Source organism: Pyrgilauda ruficollis, unplaced genomic scaffold, assembly GCF_017590135.1.
Source record: "Pyrgilauda ruficollis isolate IOZ18807 unplaced genomic scaffold, ASM1759013v1 scaffold16, whole genome shotgun sequence".
In the NCBI taxonomy this organism is placed as follows: domain Eukaryota; kingdom Metazoa; phylum Chordata; class Aves; order Passeriformes; family Passeridae; genus Pyrgilauda; species Pyrgilauda ruficollis.
The window spans coordinates 8,919,511-8,936,423 of NW_024514764.1; the positions used below are offsets into that span (position 1 = coordinate 8,919,511).

The 16,913-nt window shown below is 44.2% G+C and overlaps 2 protein-coding genes across 3 annotated transcripts; one reads left to right on the forward strand and one right to left on the reverse strand.

The window, feature by feature from the left end:
- Positions 1-531: 531 nt before the first annotated feature.
- Positions 532-11,037, forward strand: TVP23A (trans-golgi network vesicle protein 23 homolog A). 2 transcript variants are annotated; one of them, XM_041462450.1, is made up of 8 exons: positions 590-769; positions 4,642-4,678; positions 5,266-5,317; positions 5,733-5,822; positions 7,846-7,971; positions 9,565-9,694; positions 10,095-10,152; positions 10,613-11,037. In XM_041462450.1, exons 1-8 carry the CDS (start codon positions 712-714, stop codon positions 10,671-10,673), a joined length of 612 nt encoding a protein of 203 aa, XP_041318384.1. In that variant the 5' UTR covers positions 590-711; the 3' UTR covers positions 10,674-11,037. The 2 variants fall into 2 exon arrangements, with proteins under 2 accessions (XP_041318383.1, XP_041318384.1); XM_041462449.1 differs by lacking the exons at positions 5,266-5,317; positions 10,613-11,037 and having other exon boundaries at positions 532-769; positions 4,642-4,786; positions 9,565-10,509.
- Positions 11,038-11,114: 77 nt separating this feature from the next.
- On the reverse strand, positions 11,115-16,708 carry NUBP1 (nucleotide binding protein 1). The gene is made up of 11 exons (XM_041462447.1): positions 16,568-16,708; positions 16,387-16,488; positions 16,139-16,275; positions 15,876-15,944; positions 15,311-15,343; positions 14,339-14,429; positions 14,017-14,171; positions 12,842-12,952; positions 12,617-12,719; positions 11,856-11,939; positions 11,115-11,282 (listed from the first exon to the last, which is right to left on the reverse strand). The coding sequence occupies exons 1-11, from the start codon at positions 16,593-16,595 to the stop codon at positions 11,230-11,232; spliced, it is 966 nt and encodes a 321-aa protein (XP_041318381.1). The 5' UTR covers positions 16,596-16,708; the 3' UTR covers positions 11,115-11,229.
- Between the last annotated feature and the right edge of the window lie 205 nt (positions 16,709-16,913).

Here is a 16,913-nt window from a genome sequence, read left to right on the forward strand (position 1 = left end):
ATGTTCCCTCAGCCTCCTCCGGGCTGAACGAGCCGAGTGACCGCAGGGGCCGCGCCACCCGCACTGCACCAGCGGCACACGCACGGTGTGCTGGAGCTACCCCTGCCCCCAGAGCCGGCCCCCACACAGCACAGGGCCGCTGGGAGCGGGGACAGCACTGCCCGGCTGTGGGTGTGCGCCAAGCGTGACACGCAGGTGTGCTCTCATATTTGTACACCTACGTTCACCTTTCCCTCCACTCCTTCTTCCTTTCAGGGTTTGTATTCAGCATGAGACCCCGGCGGCCCTGACCCGGCCGGTGCGTGTGGCGAGCCCGCGGGGCGGACAGCTGACGGCGCTGAGGGCCGGGGGCTGCCGGCCGGGGCTCCCGGGGCCCTCAGGCTGCCAAAGCCCGCCCGGCCGCTCTGACCCCGGCCCGCGGCGGGAGCCGGCCACAGGCACCCCCGCTGCAGGGCCGCAGGAAGGAGCGGGGATCCCGGGGGTCTCCCGGGCGGTGCCCGGTGAGGCGCAGCCGCCGCGGGCTGTGGCGAGGGGCAGCCCCGCTCCCGCCGCGCAGGGCCGGCCGGAGCCCGGCCCCTTTCCCCGGGGCCAGCTGCGGGCCCGGAGCCGCGGCCGGGATGAAGCAGCTGGGGGCGGCGGCCGGGACGCGGCTCCCCCGGGCCCTGCGCGCTGACGGGCTCCCGCCGCAGGCGCTGGTGGACGACACCGAGGATGTGTCCCTGGATTTCGGGAGCGAGGAGGAGCTGGCGCTGCGGAAAGCGCGGATCAGGTAACGGCGCGGAGGCCGCGGCGCCCGGGCCCGGGCGGCCTTGGCTGTCCGGTGTACGGAAAACTCCATTTAGACACTTCATTCCCATTTTTTACAGGGACGGTGGTCAAGGGCTGGAACAGGCTGCCCGGGGAGGCTGGGGGCCTCTGTCCGGGAGATGCCCGGGCTGGAGCAGGCGAGGCCGGGCCCCGTTGCCCGGCATCACCCGGTGACTGGAAATGAAAACCTGATACACCCAACATCCCAAACCCCAAGCAAACAGTGCTTTAGTCAGAGCTGGAGCAGAGGAGACGACTCGCAGCTCCAGCAAAGCCCGCTGTGCAGCGGTGCTCAGGCACTGCAGCGGACACCTGGCTGAACCGCCAGAGAGCTGCAGTAAAGATGTCATGATTTCCTACCACGGGATGTGATGCTGTGTGGAATATAAAATATCTTATGCTTGTAGACGTTACCTGGGAAAACCCAGCCCTTTAACCCATCTCATGTGTCAAGCTAAGCTTGGGTTCCTCACCAGAGGTGTGACTCTGTAGCTCTGGCCACACAGAGGTCCCCAGTGACAGAGCTGTTCAGTCAGTGGCTTTTGAAGAATCTCCAATCAAAGACTGTGAAAGGAAGAATTTTATGTCAAAAGGAATTAGGCATGCACTGATCAATAATTTATATAATCAGCTTTGATTTAGATTGCTTTCTCTGCTTTGCCCCAGTTTGGTCTGGTCCATTTCAATGATCATATTTCTTGTAGGTGTAAACAAAGAAATATAATAGATGTTCACCTGACACAACATTATCTGAGATAAAAAGCAATCATGTAGCTTTACAATATAATTACTCTTTTACAAGTGTCTGGTGAGGCATTGCTTTGGACTTTGTCACTACTTGAGTCAGCCCTGACATAAGATTAACCTTCCCAGAATTGCCTTGGTTTTACACCTTAGCAACAGCACACATTTTAAATGAAGGTTTATATTTTGGTGCGGTCTTGGAGAACATAGCCTCAAGGATTCAACTAAGCTGGGAAATACAGCTTAGAAATACCTTGATCACATAAGCCACAGGTTCTGAGGGACCAGACTACATTTAGCATGAAGTGAAACCACCCTGGAATGTTTTAGGAGGTCACAGCACGCAGCACTTTACTCTAGAGATCTTAGAGATTCCTCCTGATTCATGCTGCTCACTAATACAGCACAGGTAAAGTATCAGCAAACTGTACTATTCTGTGATCCACTTTGTGTAGACAGTGGCTTCATTAGAGACAGCTCTTCATTCTGGCTCTCAAGACAATATTAAAAGATGATGCAGGATTGAAAATTCATCTGCCATAGAATGCAGAAATGAAACTGCTTACACTGCTCACACGTTTGTTTTTGTATTTCTGAAGAATCTTGTGCAAATGAGCCTGGAAGTCATCTAGGTGCTGCAAAATTTTGTTATCATATTAGAGGGCATAACAAGGTGTTCCAGTCATTTGTCTTTATTCCAATTTCATATATCTTGAACTTGGTTATAATTTGCATAGAATATGACAAATTGTGCTTTCGTGAGTCTCTGACAGATGTGCAAAAGGGCTCCTTAAAAGCAAAAGGTTAGTGGCTACTTTCCTAAGAAATTGGGAAAAGATAAAATACTTCCTGGAAATTGGGAAATTCTTCCTCTTTCCTAAGAAATTGGAAAAAGATTGCAGTACCAGGACTTTGGATCTGGAAGTAAGGAGCATATGATTGCTTCTTTTACAAGTCAGCCAGGAAACACAGTGATCAAGGAGAAAAGAGATCTCATTTATTCAAAATTTGCCTCAATACATTTTGAAGTATTGACAGAAAATAAAAAAAAAGGGGCAGCATGTAGAGTGCTGCTGTGGCACTTCTGAGCAGGCACCTGGAATGATTCTCCTGTAGTTCACTGGCACAGCTTAGGCCTGACCCCAATTTGATTCTTTAACATGGGATGCAACTAAATTGCTTACAACTCATTCCTGTCCTAACAGGCATCATGCTCCCAAACTGAACAGAGATTATTTTAACAAGGTACTGAGCCTTGAGGCTCCAGCTGTACATCACATGGATGTTTAGATGCAACAACAAGTGGGTTGCTGTCCTTTCATGAGCAAATTTATGCCAAGTTGAGCCATTGTAGAGTTGCAGTTTCTGTTATCCTTTCCAGAGTCTCAGTAAGTGCTCAGCACTGTAATAAATGACAGCTTCTTGCTCATGTGTTTTTTTTTTGGTTGGTTGGTTGGTTGGGTTTTTTTGGGTTTGTTTTTGTTTTTGGGGTTTTTTTTTTTAGTAAAAATTCAGCATCCAAACAGTAATCTTGTTGTAATCCAGTAATACTGCTGAATCTGCCTTCCAAAATGGAACATGAATTCTCCAAAGTTTCTGCCACATTTGAAGCTCTGATCCATTAGAAAAGCTCAGGCAACCCTGCTGTGCTTTGGGGTTGTGATCTATGAAAGCTGCTCTGGACACAAGGGCACCACTTCCATAGTTGACATAGTTGCATTTTCTTGACTAAGATCAAGGCTCGAAGCAGCAAGGCCCTTTCTGTTTTAGCCAGTTCCCAATATCCACTCCACCCACCTGGCTGCTTATGACAGAAAAAGCCCCTTTGCTTAAAATGTCACATGTTCAGTTCTAAGTCAGAAGAAGTTTTTGGAAAGTTTGAAGTTCACATGGGCATGATGAGGAGTAAATATAAACTTCACCTGTGCATCATCCTTTCCTCCCCAGTCATATGTGTAGTACTACCAACACAGTATTACCACTGGAGAAAGATAAACACCAGAACTGTTAAACAGCTGCAGAGTAATAATGTAACAACAATATTGAAATTATAAATGTTATTATACTTATATAGCTATAATTGAAGTTTATAGTAAGCAGTTGTGTATATATGTCTCATTTTATTAAACACAATAACAGAATAACATTTAATAGTTAAATAGTTGATTACGCCCTAGGCCATACTTTTGTTAATTGGCTGTTCTACTGTTAATTGGTCACAGAGGCACAGGAGTTTAAGGAGACAATTGTTGACTTAAATATCTTATTCAGATATTTTATTCTCTAAGCTTCAAGGAAGAAGTTACTTAACTGCAAGAGTCTGTAGTTAATTCTCACTTTCAACAAATTAACACAAACAATTGCACAGAGTAAAATTTTTACATGGCATATTACCCTGAAAATTGTACTGTGCTCATTACAGCATTCTCCAGCCCCCTCACTGTACTGTGCAGGCCAGTATTCCATGTCACATACTTACTTCTTTCACTGAAATTTCTCTTTGTTACAGACAAAAACTTGTTCAATGAGCAAAGCGTAAATACTAGTGAAATTAATAAGCAGTAATTCAGAAGAACTGTTAGATTCCCAAATCATTCTGCCTGTCTAAAAGGAAGTGTTTGGTTTAGACATTAAATATGAAAGTTCATTTTGTCTTACTGCAAACAGCTACACTTTTTTTTAGAGTTCATATTTTGTTTTCAAAGCTGTTCTGAAAGGCATAAGAGCTCTCTCAATTCTTTTGTGCTTTGCAATGTTGATTCATTTCATGAAACAACAAGGATTTTATGGTGCTGTGTTGCATACAGCCACTAAATTCCTTCACACAGGATCAAAGAATCTGGTGAAAGGCTCCATATTTTGTTCTGTCTTTGAGAATGTTTTGACAGGAACACCACATTTGTCTTTTAGATTTAGACTGAAGCTTGGTTATTGAAAATGTCATTGTTTGATAATGAAGTTATGTACCAACACTGAAATAATAGCAGCTGCAAACCAAAATAGCATTATAAACTTGAAATACTGTGCTGTGCAAGGACTGTAACATGCCCTGCTGTCCCATAACCTCATACATGCTCTGTGTTTTTCTAGGCACCCACTGGCCACCTTTTTCCACCTGTTTTTCCGAGTGAGTGCTATTGTTACCTACTTGTTCTGTGACTGGTTCAGCAACAGCTTTGTTGCCTGTTTTGTCACTATTCTCCTCCTTCTATCCTTTGACTTTTGGTCTGTCAAGGTAAGATGACCCTGAGTAGTAATTTCCTTGGGAAGTATTTTGTCATTAATTAAAAACAAAAAAATTGAAATATGTATAATGACAGAAGTGACAAAAATATTGCAATCTGTTGATTTATTAAATGTCCAGCCCATTTTAATGAAGATGTTCACATGTTAGTTATTTAGCACCATGTTTTCTATGGCTGACTACTAAGGTCTACTAATATGTGAGAAAATTGCTTTGCCATAGGTAGATTTGTTTGTATGCTTCCCCCCTTAAAAAATAAATTAAAAAATCAAAGTAATACTGGCTTTTAGCAATGGATGCCCAAGGGTGTTAGGATCTGCAACCTTGTGCCCAGACCCCACAGCAGGGGCTGCAGGAGATTCCTGAAAACCCAGCTATAGCTCTGGTACCCTAATCCCATGCAGGCAGGTGGGTCAGGCCAGCCCAGGATCCAGGGGTTCCATATGTTGAGCAAGGCTTTTGTTTTGTAGAAGTGAAGCATTGATGCACCTCCAGTATTCTGAAAGCTTCTGGTTCATCCAGGTGCAGAAATAATTTCTTGGTTTGTTTCCCTGATCCTACACAGCTGACTTGCTTGTCATTAATCTCGCATTTTCCAGTGTGTTTCTGTTCTCAGTATTCCTCTTTTACTGAGGAGATTTGTTTATTGGGTGCTTGTCTAACTAACTGACTTGAAAAAGATAAAACCTATAATTTCTTGTCTAAGTGCTATTGTGCTTATTATCACATTGAAAGAGAAGAGGCCTCTAAATTTTTAACTTCACCCATCATTAATGGCTGTTGTACTCAAGCTGGAACAGCTTTTAGAAGTAATTTTTATATTAGATAAAAGATGATTTTTGAACATGTTTGTCTTTTTAATTTTTTCTATTTTTAACTGTTATACTGACAAGTGACTTGTGCTACTGGTTAATGCAAATAATGTTTTCATCACTAGAATGTGACAGGAAGACTCTTGGTTGGTTTGCGTTGGTGGAACCAGATTGATGAAGATGGAAAAAGTCACTGGGTGTTTGAAGCAAAAAGGGTAAATATATTAATAGAAGCAGGCACAAGGCAAACAGAATCCATAGGAAATTTGTAAAGCTGATACCAAGTCAAACAAAGTAACAAATAGAGCACCTTTGTAACAGTTACTTTTTATCCAGCTTCCATAGAAAACAATGTCAGTATTCAGGTGCAAACACTGTTTGTCACATCCTGGAAGTATTCAGGGCAAAACAGGTCTCACAACATTGTCAGCATATGGATCAGCAGAATAAATATTCATAGCATGGTGCTATAGGTATGAAATGTTTCTGGTAGTTCTATTTTATTTTCCAGTGAGAATATCTTGTAATAAACACATCTTTGCATAGATAATCCCAACACAGAATCCTTTGCAGGAAAGATCTAAGTGGAAAGCAATGCTGAATAGTTCAGATTCAGTGTTTTGAAGTTAATATTTTATTCACCTTCATGGATTATGGTGGGAAAGAGAACCTGGATCACAGAGCATTCTGATACTGCCAGTGCCCCCCCAAACACACTGAGGTGGGGAAAGAAGCACGATAGAATGGCATTTGGCATGACTGCCAGAGTCAAGACTCAGCGTTTTGCTTTCACTTGCTGACATTCTCTCTACAGCCCCACTGAGCCTGGCAGAGCACCCAGCTGCTGCTCACTGGGACATTCTCTGGAGCCCTCCAGAAGTGTCCCCAGCCCGGCCGGCTGTGCCGCTGCTGTCCCGCTGCACAGGACCACAGTGCCCTGTGCAGTGCCTCCTGCAGTGCCCACTGCAGTGCCTCCTGCAGTGCCCTGTGCAGTGCCTCCTGCAGTGCCCTCTGCAGTGCTCTCTGCAGTGCCCTCTGCAATGCCTCCTGCAGTGCCCTCTGCAGTGCTCTCTGCAGTGCCTCCTGCAGTGCCCACTGCAGTGCCCTGTGCAGTGCCTCCTGGAGTGCCCACTGCAGTGCCCTGAGCAGTGCCTCCTGCAGTGCCCTGTGCAATGCCCTCTGCAGTGCCTCCTGCAGTGCCTCCTGCAGTGCCCTGTGCTGTGCCCTCTGCAGTGCCCTGTGCCATGGCCTCTGCAGTGCTCTCTGCAGTGCCTCCTGCAGTGCCCTCTGCAGTGCCCTGTGCTGTGGCCTCTGCAGTGCCCTCTGCAGCCTCGGCTGCAGCTCCAGGTTGCCCCGAGCACTGATCACAAATTACTGTGCTTCCTGTGAGTCTGAGGGAGGCCTGAAGGCAGAATAGAGGAAACCCTGCAGGACAGAATACATGGAAAATTCAATATACTGAAAATGAACTAAAAAGCTTTTCAGTGTGGAAGAATGCAGAGGGTTTTCTTTTCCACTTGTGACGCTTCTGTTTCAGAAGTTGGCACTAGTGGTCATCGATTGGTCTGAGGGTTGGAGTGACATTTTGAATTTTGGAAAGATCAGAGCTTTCTGAACAATTCTATTTAGGGGTTTTTTTTTGTTTTGTTTTGTTTTTTTCTTAAGTGTGATGAGTGATGAGCCCTTCAGTGAAGATAAGCGACATGTGAGTTGTGCTGACCTGAAGAAACCTGTAAGCAGGGCTTTGCAGCTTGCTCTGGAGTTTCTGCTCTCCCTGAAGAACAGACAGCACACGGGGCATAAGGCAGTTACAGTGTGCCCAACTCCAGCATGACACAAGAGGCATTTTCAAAACCATGGTTCTTAATTCATGGAATGTCAGCAGAGTTCAGAAGCAAAACCAAGTATTTCTATAATAGGAATACATAATAGTTTATATAATAGGAAAATAAGCTTCATGCAAGATATAAATGAAGCTAAGATACAGCATCTTTTTATGAAAATGTATAAAAATGTGCACTTCTAGAAGAATTCCAGTCTGAACTAGAACAAACTGATAAATCCTATGGACGAAAATGCTGTTGTGTAAATTAGGGCATCAGGAAGGAAACTGGGCATGAGCTACTTTTCTTAGTTAATCTTCTTCTATGCATATGATAAGTGAAATCTTCCTCTGTTAATTTGTCATTTATTGTGGGTTCTGACTTTGTGACTAACGGTCCCAATTTTTTCTTCCAGGTGCCTACAATAGCTGCCTCAACTGAAGCTGAAGCCCGAATCTTCTGGCTTGGTCTCATCATCTGCCCAGTGATTTGGACAATGTTTTTCTTCAGCACCTTGTTCTCCTTGAAGCTGAAGTGGCTGGTGAGTCAGGGGATACTGAAAACAATCTTGGTAGAGGGAGAACCCAGATCTATTAGTTTTGAACCAAAACTTTCAACAATAGAAAAATTTCACCAACAGCTTCAAAGAATCCTGAGGAGTTTTCTGCAGTCAATGCTTGCACTATGGAATGGATTGGTAATTTTAGCTGCACTTCCACTGAGTTATCAGATATCAGCTCTTTCCTCTAGAGGACCCCAAGTGGTGGGCAAAACTATGAGCTTCTGTTTAACTGTAGCAACTTACTCTGCCCCAACTTATTTCAGTCAAATAAAACTAACAGGAGAGGACGAAAAATGAACCAGTGATGTTGGTTTTCAGGTTTTCAGGTCTCCTGGGAACGGAAATGTACTTTTAAAAGTAAGGAATGTAGATCTCTGGTACCATTCCCTTTTGAAAGAATCAGCATCATTAGCTCATAAAAGCTTGATAAACTGAGCTATAAGTAAGTATTTTATAATTGCTCTATGTGTAAGTCATCTCCTTAAAAAAAAATACAATATGAGAGGAAACTTACCCCATATATTGCATTATATTAAGATATTTTTGTCTATGAAATCTTCACATTTTCCCCTGTAAACATTAAATGCTTGACTAATTACCACGCTATTCATTCTGTCAAGTTCCCAGCCATGCTCAGTACTATGTCTTAATTCAGTTTAAAAAGATAAAAAGCACCTCTGACATGTGCAGCTACATAACCAGTAACAGCCAAGATTGCATATTCATTATTCAATTAAACAAGAAATTCAGCTATGGGCATGAATCAATTGCAAATCATTAACTGCTTTCTGGTGCCCCTAAACAAGCAATAGTTAAAATTAAACCAGCACTCTTTGTTCATGGCTCCACCTTTATTTTTGAAAAGCAGAGATTGTTTGCTAAGCCAAGAGCTGCTTGGAGACAGAACTCTAACTGGCACAGAAGGCAGGTTGCCCAGGTGCTTGTAAAAGGCAAATTACACGAACAAAAATAAAATCACTTCTGGGAAACTGGTTCTGAAGGCTAAGAGAAACATTTTTATAAGTTACTGCATTAGTAAGATTTGTTCCACCTGCTGCTAAACATAAAGCACCACAAAAAGAACTGATTATTTTCACTGCCTGTCAATGCTAGATAGGGAATCTATCTATGGATGCTCTTTGTAAATCTGTAAATTACAGCTCTTACTTGTTTATAATAAATTGTCAGCTGAACAGGCCTGCAGGTGTGCCACTAATCTGAATGTAAAACTTCAGATATGAATGGGGCTTAAAAAAAGTGAAATGTTTCTGGAATTTGTTGAGTAGGTCCTTTTCTGAATAAGTAGGAAAGTAATGAAGTCTTTCAAGATATACAATGACAAAACTGGTATTGGTGTTTTGATAAAAATAAATATTTGTAGAAAGGAGCTATTGTGTTTGACATGATTGGATGTCTTTAGAGGCTATTTATCATTGGGAGTAATGTTCCCCTCTTACAGCACATTTATCTGGATAGTGTTTACACACACACACACACACACACACGTGTATATCCTACACAGTCAATGCACAGCCATGGATTTGTTCCTGCTGAACTCTTGTTTGTCCACAGGCTCTCGTGATTGCTGGGATCTCCCTCCAGACTGCTAATTTATATGGCTACATCCACTGCAAGTTAGGGGGACAAAAAACCATCAGCAGAGTAACCTCAAGGTTGTTTGGCACCACAGATGTTTCCAAGAGTGAGTACTGAGCTTCAGCCCATGGGGTAGAACAGCCAACCTGCCTCTCAGGCCTAGTGCTGGCTTTTCCTGGGTCTCAGTTCCTGCAGTGAGTCCAGGATAATCTTGATTCTCCACCAAGCCTCTCTGGCAGTGTCACATGGAAGAGCCATAACCCCAGGTCACTTTGCTCCATGTTTGGAAGCCTGCTGAGCTCCACAACTGAGCTGCTTCCAAGCTCCAGAAGAACGTCCTTAAGTTAAATCCTTGGAGTTGCTATAATTCTAATGCCTCTGTTTAAGCAGAGCTGGAAGTGCCATCTTCAACAATCAGGCTTCCAGCTGGCAGCTCCCTGCTTTTGTAAGAGATCCCTGTGCCCCAGGTTATGCTTATAGCCATGTGTGCTCTGTTCCCTCAACAGGACAGAGCAGGAGAATCTCAGAAGATGGAACTGAAGAACATGGGAAGACAGGAACTAGGTAACCAAACAAGGAAGAGCTAAAGGATGAGCAGTAAAAATGTAATTAATGAAAGTTGTTCTTCATGGGAAGGTATTTAGACAAAGCTCTTCTAGAATTATGCTTGCATGAAATAAAGTCATTTGTGTTTGAGTCTTTACATCCTGGAAGGTTTAAAGCCTTTGTTACTTAAAAGCTTCACCAAAAAGTTGTTTGTGTGAGCACAGACAGTGCTCATGGTTTACAAGGAGCACGCTGCTTTCAGAAAAGCTGTCAACTAACCTCAAACTGTTGGATTATCTTAAGCAGAAATTTCATGTAATGAAAACATGATGCTGATTTGTTTAACTTTGGAACTACAATAAACAAAATCAAACTTTCTCTCTAGTACACAATACTGATTTTTCAGAGCTTTCAAACTACAAACACAAAGGGCCTCTTCATTATTAAAAATACTGAATGTTTATTTTTTAATGTTCAGGCTTAGGGTCAAAGAGAAGAAAACAGAAGTCATGAACCATGTTCACCCACTACTTATGTGAAGCTGGCAGTTATGTATAGTTAAAAAATTAATCTTTTTTTGATACCTGTAAAAAATAAATAAAGCAGTGCACTTGTACTATAATACTACCCCCCAGGCTTTCACTCTAGACACACATATTTTCCACTGAAAGGAGACACTTAAATATGTTATTCAGGGAGAGGGAAGGAGCATTACAGCTCACCCTTGTGCAGCAGGCAGAACAAAGGCTGCTGCACATGCCCCAGTGTCAACCCAGCATATTTTATATTCAGCCTCCTAAGTAAAATGTGGGTTGTATTCTCACCTCTTCAACTGCTACCTTCACAGTCAGGTTATTGGTACCATGACACTGGAGGCAGAATGCACTTGATAAACCTGCTGCAGACTCACTTTCACAGCTTTCTAGTGAGGGAAGAACTACAAGAATCTTGAACTTTTAGAAAAAACATGGGCAAAAGCCTTTATATTAAGAATTTATTTGCAATATACAAAAAGAATACATTCCTTTAATAAATCAAGGCATAAGTTACTTTTCTATAATTAAACATGAGCTACATTTTTGTTCCACTTACAGATTACATTATCTTTTCTTCTTGCAAATGGTGTTGTTCACAGTATTCCTGAATTCCTGCAAAGATGAAGAAAGAGTAATGTAAGTACTATTTCAGTTGTATATCAGGAGTTTGTTGTTGCTGCATCTGTCTCCTGAGGGTACAAGTATCTGAAATTGGGCCTTACACTGAAAGTGGTTTTAGGATTATTTTAAACAGCACAGCACCAGCTCTTTAGGGAGTTTTTGCAAGGGGCTTTTGTGTAATTACAGTTACAAGTGGAGGCATTGGTCAGTCAGTTGCCTCCACTGGATTATGGTGAGCACCCCTCCACACATCTCAGAAGAAAGCCTCAGAAGGTTCTTCTGAGCACAAGGACACCCCATCTCTGAAAACGAAAGTCTGACTTCCCTGAAGTCAAACATTGAAACCAGTTATCAAATACAATTTCGTTACCACTTTAGCAGCCAGTCAGAGGTGATGCCCAGAAGCAAACACAGTCTTTGCACCTGCTACTTTCAGAATTGTTGTGCCCCTCTCCTGATTTTATTATTTGTGGCACAGTAACACATGCCTGTGTAACACCTTTGTATATTGCAGCAGTGCTCAGAACAGAGGGGATTCATTTGCACAGTGATTCTCAGACTCACTTTGAATGATATTCCTGTAAGACAATGTAGCTGGAGACTCGGGTGCTTCAGCCAAGAAAGACTGGCCTCTGTCACAACTTTTTCCTTGAAGAACAGAGAAAAAACACAAAAACAAAGCAACAGGAAAAGATGAGCTTTTCTTTTTTTAGCCTTTATCCTGTTCCAGTTACACCCTTTCAGATAGCCACCTGCATCTATTCCTTTTAGGAAGCCCTGAAATCAGTAACAGGACTAGAAATACAGTGTACAGTTTGACACAGAATAGCAGAAACCTTCAGTTGGGAGTACTGAGCTGTTCCTTGATGTCATTAATTCAGGTATTAATTGGTAACAGTTAATGGGCAAAGAACCACATCTCCTCATGACCCACAAGAGAATTTGGGCAGTGCAGTAGCAGTGAGGTTAAAGCACTGGTTTTAATGCTTAACATCTACAAAATACTCTTCTTCGAAATGGTTATGATTTCATTCAGTTTGCATTTCCAGGTGACTACACCAAATATGTTGTATTTCAGATACGATTACAGAGCTGAAAAGATGCAGCATGTAATCTCAATTGATTAAGGAAAACTTAAGGAAATTACCCCAGCACTTCCCACATTCCACACCAAGCTACAGTCATAGTTCCAGTGATTTTTAACTCAAAAAAACATTCTATCTAAAAGTGCTAAGAGACATCAGTGCCCATATCAGGGTTTTGCAGCAGTAACATCAGTATGGGAGGAACAACTTGCTGTAAGTGCAGTGCAATAATGACTTTACCTATCTGTGGATCCAGAGGCACTTTACCCAGGAGGGAAACACTCAAGTTCTGGCACATCTTCTCTGCACCACCAGTAGTCGGGGGAAATATCTGAGATTCATTCTGGGACAACATGAAAATCAGAGTTAAAATACTGCAATTCTGAGAAAAAGGCATTTTTGGAGCAATGTTCACTATCCAAGCAATGCCAAGGAAAGAACACTGTAATACACAGCCAGCCTTACCTTACACTTGGGACACACAAAGCCACTCATGTTCTCCACAACGCCTATGATAGGCAGCTTCACTTTGCGGCAGAAGTTGATCTCCTTCCGAACATCCTGAAGTGACACTTCCTGCAAATAATAGCAAACACTTGTATTTCAACTCTTTCATGCTGAATCCATTCACTTACCTCCTTAGAGCTACTTTATAATGAATTATTACTGCTGTCTTAATATTTTTAGGAACATAAACCTGTGCTATGAGCTCTATCAACAGAGCAGGTACAACACTTCAAGCCTACTGGATGTGGTTCTGTTTTGAAATCTGACTCTTCAAGATTCGTCCATATTTTTGTTTTTTATCTCCTATGTTCATCTCATGTCTTCTTTAAATGCAAATTTTTCATATTTTCATCTAACAGAAGGACCCTTGGTATTCTCCACAGAGTGAGGACAAGAACCACCAGGCTTACACTAGTTCCCTTTTTTCCAATTAAATTTAAAATATCTTAATCTCTCCTCAAGAGTTTTCACATATATGACTCACCTCATCCATTCTCCTGTTCCCTTCCTCCTTCACCAACTCTCTGGTATTGTCCTCAACACTTTGCTTCCTTTATGTGTTATTCTTTCTGCTGTTGTAGAAATACTTCATGTCACGTGCTAGTTTGATCTCCTGTTCTGTTCCAAACCAGACATGAAAACCTCTGTTTGAACTGGGTGTATTTTTAGTTTCAGCTTTCCAGGGCTGATTTGTCTTTTAAAAATGCACATGACAAAGCTGCCTACTGTTGTGGGTCACCTGGAGGTGACAGGCTGCTTCACAGGTGTCAAAGAGTGCACAGCTTATCACTTAGAAATGAAGCTTCTTACAAACATTCTTCTGAACATTAAGCTATTGGTAAATTACAGATCCACAATGATGTTAAGTCTGATTCTGAAGGAGGAAATGAAACACTGCACTGGTCTCAACAGCTTTTGATTGTGAAGTGCTGTGGTTTAGTGACCCATGTGGATCCCCATCCAGCTCCCCTGAGAAATCCACCTAACCCACAGACCAGCCAGCTGCAGGGGCAACACAACAAAGTAATTTCCCTGAGATTCTGTGCCCTTAGATTTCTGTGAAATCAACAACCTGGAACCCAAGGACTGCCTTGAACTGCCATGATGCTTCCCTGGTGGATTTTGGCTCATACCTGGGGGGTGGTGACGATGACAGCGCCGTCGATGTGGGTGGCACTGAGGTACTGCACGATGGACAGGTGCTCATCTGATGTTCCTGGGGGCGTGTCCACGATCAGGTAATCCACTTCACCCCAGTCCACATCACGTAGAAACTGCTTGATCAGCCCTAGAAGAAAGGGTAAGAATGTGGAAGAGGAAAAGGTATCTTCCTGTATTTTAAATTTCTGGATCTTAGCTAACTACCCTATCTACATTACTAAACAAGTTCAAGATATTTCCACACTTGAAACCTTTCAAGTATGTAAATTACTGTTGGAAACACTCAATACACACCATTCTTTTTTGGTCCTCGCCAGATGACAGCATCATCAGGACTACTAAGCAAGAACCCCACTGACATGACACCTAAGTTTTCTTCAACATACTGAAAGAGAAGTAGAGAAACATAACAGTGAAGAAAGACAAACCAACCCTGAACCCCTATTTTACAGAAAAAGCAGATGAGGGGCAAGACATTCATGAAATAAAGGCAGAGAACTTTATCTTTTATCACAGGGCATTAAAAACTGCATCTTGTGCAACACTCACCAACTACACTAAGACTGAAAAAATGAAATTGTTATAGCAGTTTATGGAATTGCTGGAGACAATGGAAGGATAAAAGCAGCTTTCCCTCTCAGCACCAGCTGCCTTTCTAACAGCATGCACACTACAGGGGATCTTTAGATAACCAACAGTACTGCAAAACCGTCTCTGCATATTGTAAAGATGAATAAGGTTTGTCTTGGGTGCAAGATACGTCTTGGCTGTCACAGCAAACATGACACACTACAGGTGCACGTTACTCCAAAATAACAAACCTGAGTAACTTACATTTATTGCCCATATTGCAAAGTCAGTAAACACAAGGTAACAAAACAATTCTAGAAATACGGTATTACTATTAGTAAGAAATTTAACACTCTGATCTACATAGTCTATATCCCAAATCTGTATGATATGCATCTCAATTTTACAGATATATTCCATATTTTATAAAATCTGGATATACATTCTACAGTGTTCTCTAGATAGTCCATAAAACATGGGTATAGGTTATATAGCTCTAGAGAATCTGGACATACAGACTCTGTAGATTCTATGGCCTATATCTGTAGATTCTATAGAATCTGGGTATTTTAAGTAATTAGAAGAAGAATTAACAAGAGTAGTCCCTGCTCCTCCCTCACTCATTTTTCACTGTAGAAGATGGTGCCCAACCCAAACACATCCACTGAACTTTCAGAAACAGCAGCACCAACTCACCACAGGAGACCATCCAGATCCACTCTGATGAACCTGAAAGTTGAAGAGATACACAGAAGTTGCAGTAGCAACAAATGTTAGACAAACATTACATGAACGTAAGTCAAACCTGGGCAAAGAGCTCTCCTACCTGCAGGAACAATCCTGCTTTTGTGGGGCAGCTGAGGTAAAAATGCAAAAGCACCAGATCTCCATAATAAGTGAACAACAACTGTTCAACTCTTATGGAAGTTTACTCATTACTTTTTGCATTTGTAAGGAATATTCAAGGTCTGATAAAGCACATCATGCTAATACTACTCAAGTTTCAAATAGTCAGCATTATGTGGCTGACATGCAATGAAAGTTGGTTTGCAGAACCGCTCATCCTGAAGGCAGATGACTCTTTTGCAAAATATGTTATGCTGAACTTCTCCATCTCAGCTCATTTTGTTATCACTGCCCCACATTTCCCATTATGCACTCCTTGTAGAAGCTCTACATCCAAAAGGCCTGAATATGCTAATGAAAAACTGAGAAAAAAAAAAAAGAACCCCTTGAACAAGATGTTTGAGCACTCACTCACCTGTTCTCCTTCTAGACCCATAATTTTAGGAATCGATGGCCCACAGATATCTATGTCCAGCAGAGCAACCTGGAAAACAAACCAGCCAACCTGCCCCACTGGAAACAAGGTAGCACAGGGCAGTCTTTAAAAGTGATCTCATGCAATGAATCACTCCAGCAGGACTCATCCAGCAAAGTCAAACTTTAATGAGCAAGGACACCTGCCCGCAGGTGCCCGCGTCTGCCTCCCCACCGCCCGTCCTGTCAGCGCCCTCTGCCCACCTGCTTGGTCTCGTCCGCCGCCAGCCCGTGCGCCAGGAGGGCGCTGAAGGTGCTCTTGCCCACGCCGCCCTTCCCGGAGAGCACCAGCACCGTGTGCCGCACCGCCCGCAGCCGCGCCCGCAGCTCCGCCGCCTCCGCTGCGGAGACACCGCGGAGACACCGCGCCGTCAGCGCGCCCACACCGCGCTCCCCCCCGAGCCGGCACCGCGCCCCTCCCCGAGCCGCCCCCTCACTGCCGCTGCACTCACCCGGGTCCGGCCCGGCCGCGCCGGCCGCGCACAGCCCCTGGTTGGGGCATCCCTGGCAGGCGGCCGCCCTGCCCGCCTGGGTGCTGCCGGTCCCGGGGCACTCTGCAAAGGACAGCGAGAGCTGGGCCGCGAGTGCCGCGGGCGGGGGGCCCGTCCCGCCCAGTCCGAACCCACCGCTCACCCTCCGGTGCGCCCGGCGCCTCCGCCATAACACTGCGTCACTTCCGCCGCCGCCGCCGGGGGCGGGGCCTCGCGCCCGCGGTGTCCAACCGCAGCCGCCAGGGGACGCTGCCGCTGAGGGCTCGGCTGACCCGGGGCGCCGGTGAGGGAGCCCCTGACATCCCCGGTGACACCCCCGAGGCCCCGTGCCGCCTCCGGAGCTGTGTCGCGGCGGGCTCCGCAGATCCCCGGCGGGCCGTGCCCGGGCTCACGGGCCCTGCGGAGCCCGCGCGCGGGCGGTGCCTCAGGCAGCCGCCGTGGCCGGGGAGCGGCGCGGAGCCGCGCGGGTGCCGCGGGCCGGGCGCTCC

Bases quoted from the DNA above. Each gene is read 5' to 3' on its own strand.
- TVP23A (XM_041462449.1), top strand. From the start codon at position 618: ATGAAGCAGCTGGGGGCGGCGGCCGGGACGCGGCTCCCCCGGGCCCTG. The intron at 4,787-5,732 runs GTAAGATGACCC...TTTCATCACTAG, and splicing joins TTGACTTTTGGTCTGTCAAG to AATGTGACAGGAAGACTCTT. The intron at 5,823-7,845 runs GTAAATATATTA...TTTTTCTTCCAG, and splicing joins GGGTGTTTGAAGCAAAAAGG to GTGCCTACAATAGCTGCCTC.
- NUBP1 (XM_041462447.1), bottom strand. From the start codon at position 16,595: ATGGCGGAGGCGCCGGGCGCACCGGAGG. The intron at 15,344-15,875 runs GTGAGTGAGTGC...TTCAACTTTCAG, and splicing joins TGGGTCTAGAAGGAGAACAG to GTTCATCAGAGTGGATCTGG. The intron at 11,940-12,616 runs GTAAAGTCATTA...CTGTTCTTCAAG, and splicing joins GCCTCTGGATCCACAGATAG to GAAAAAGTTGTGACAGAGGC.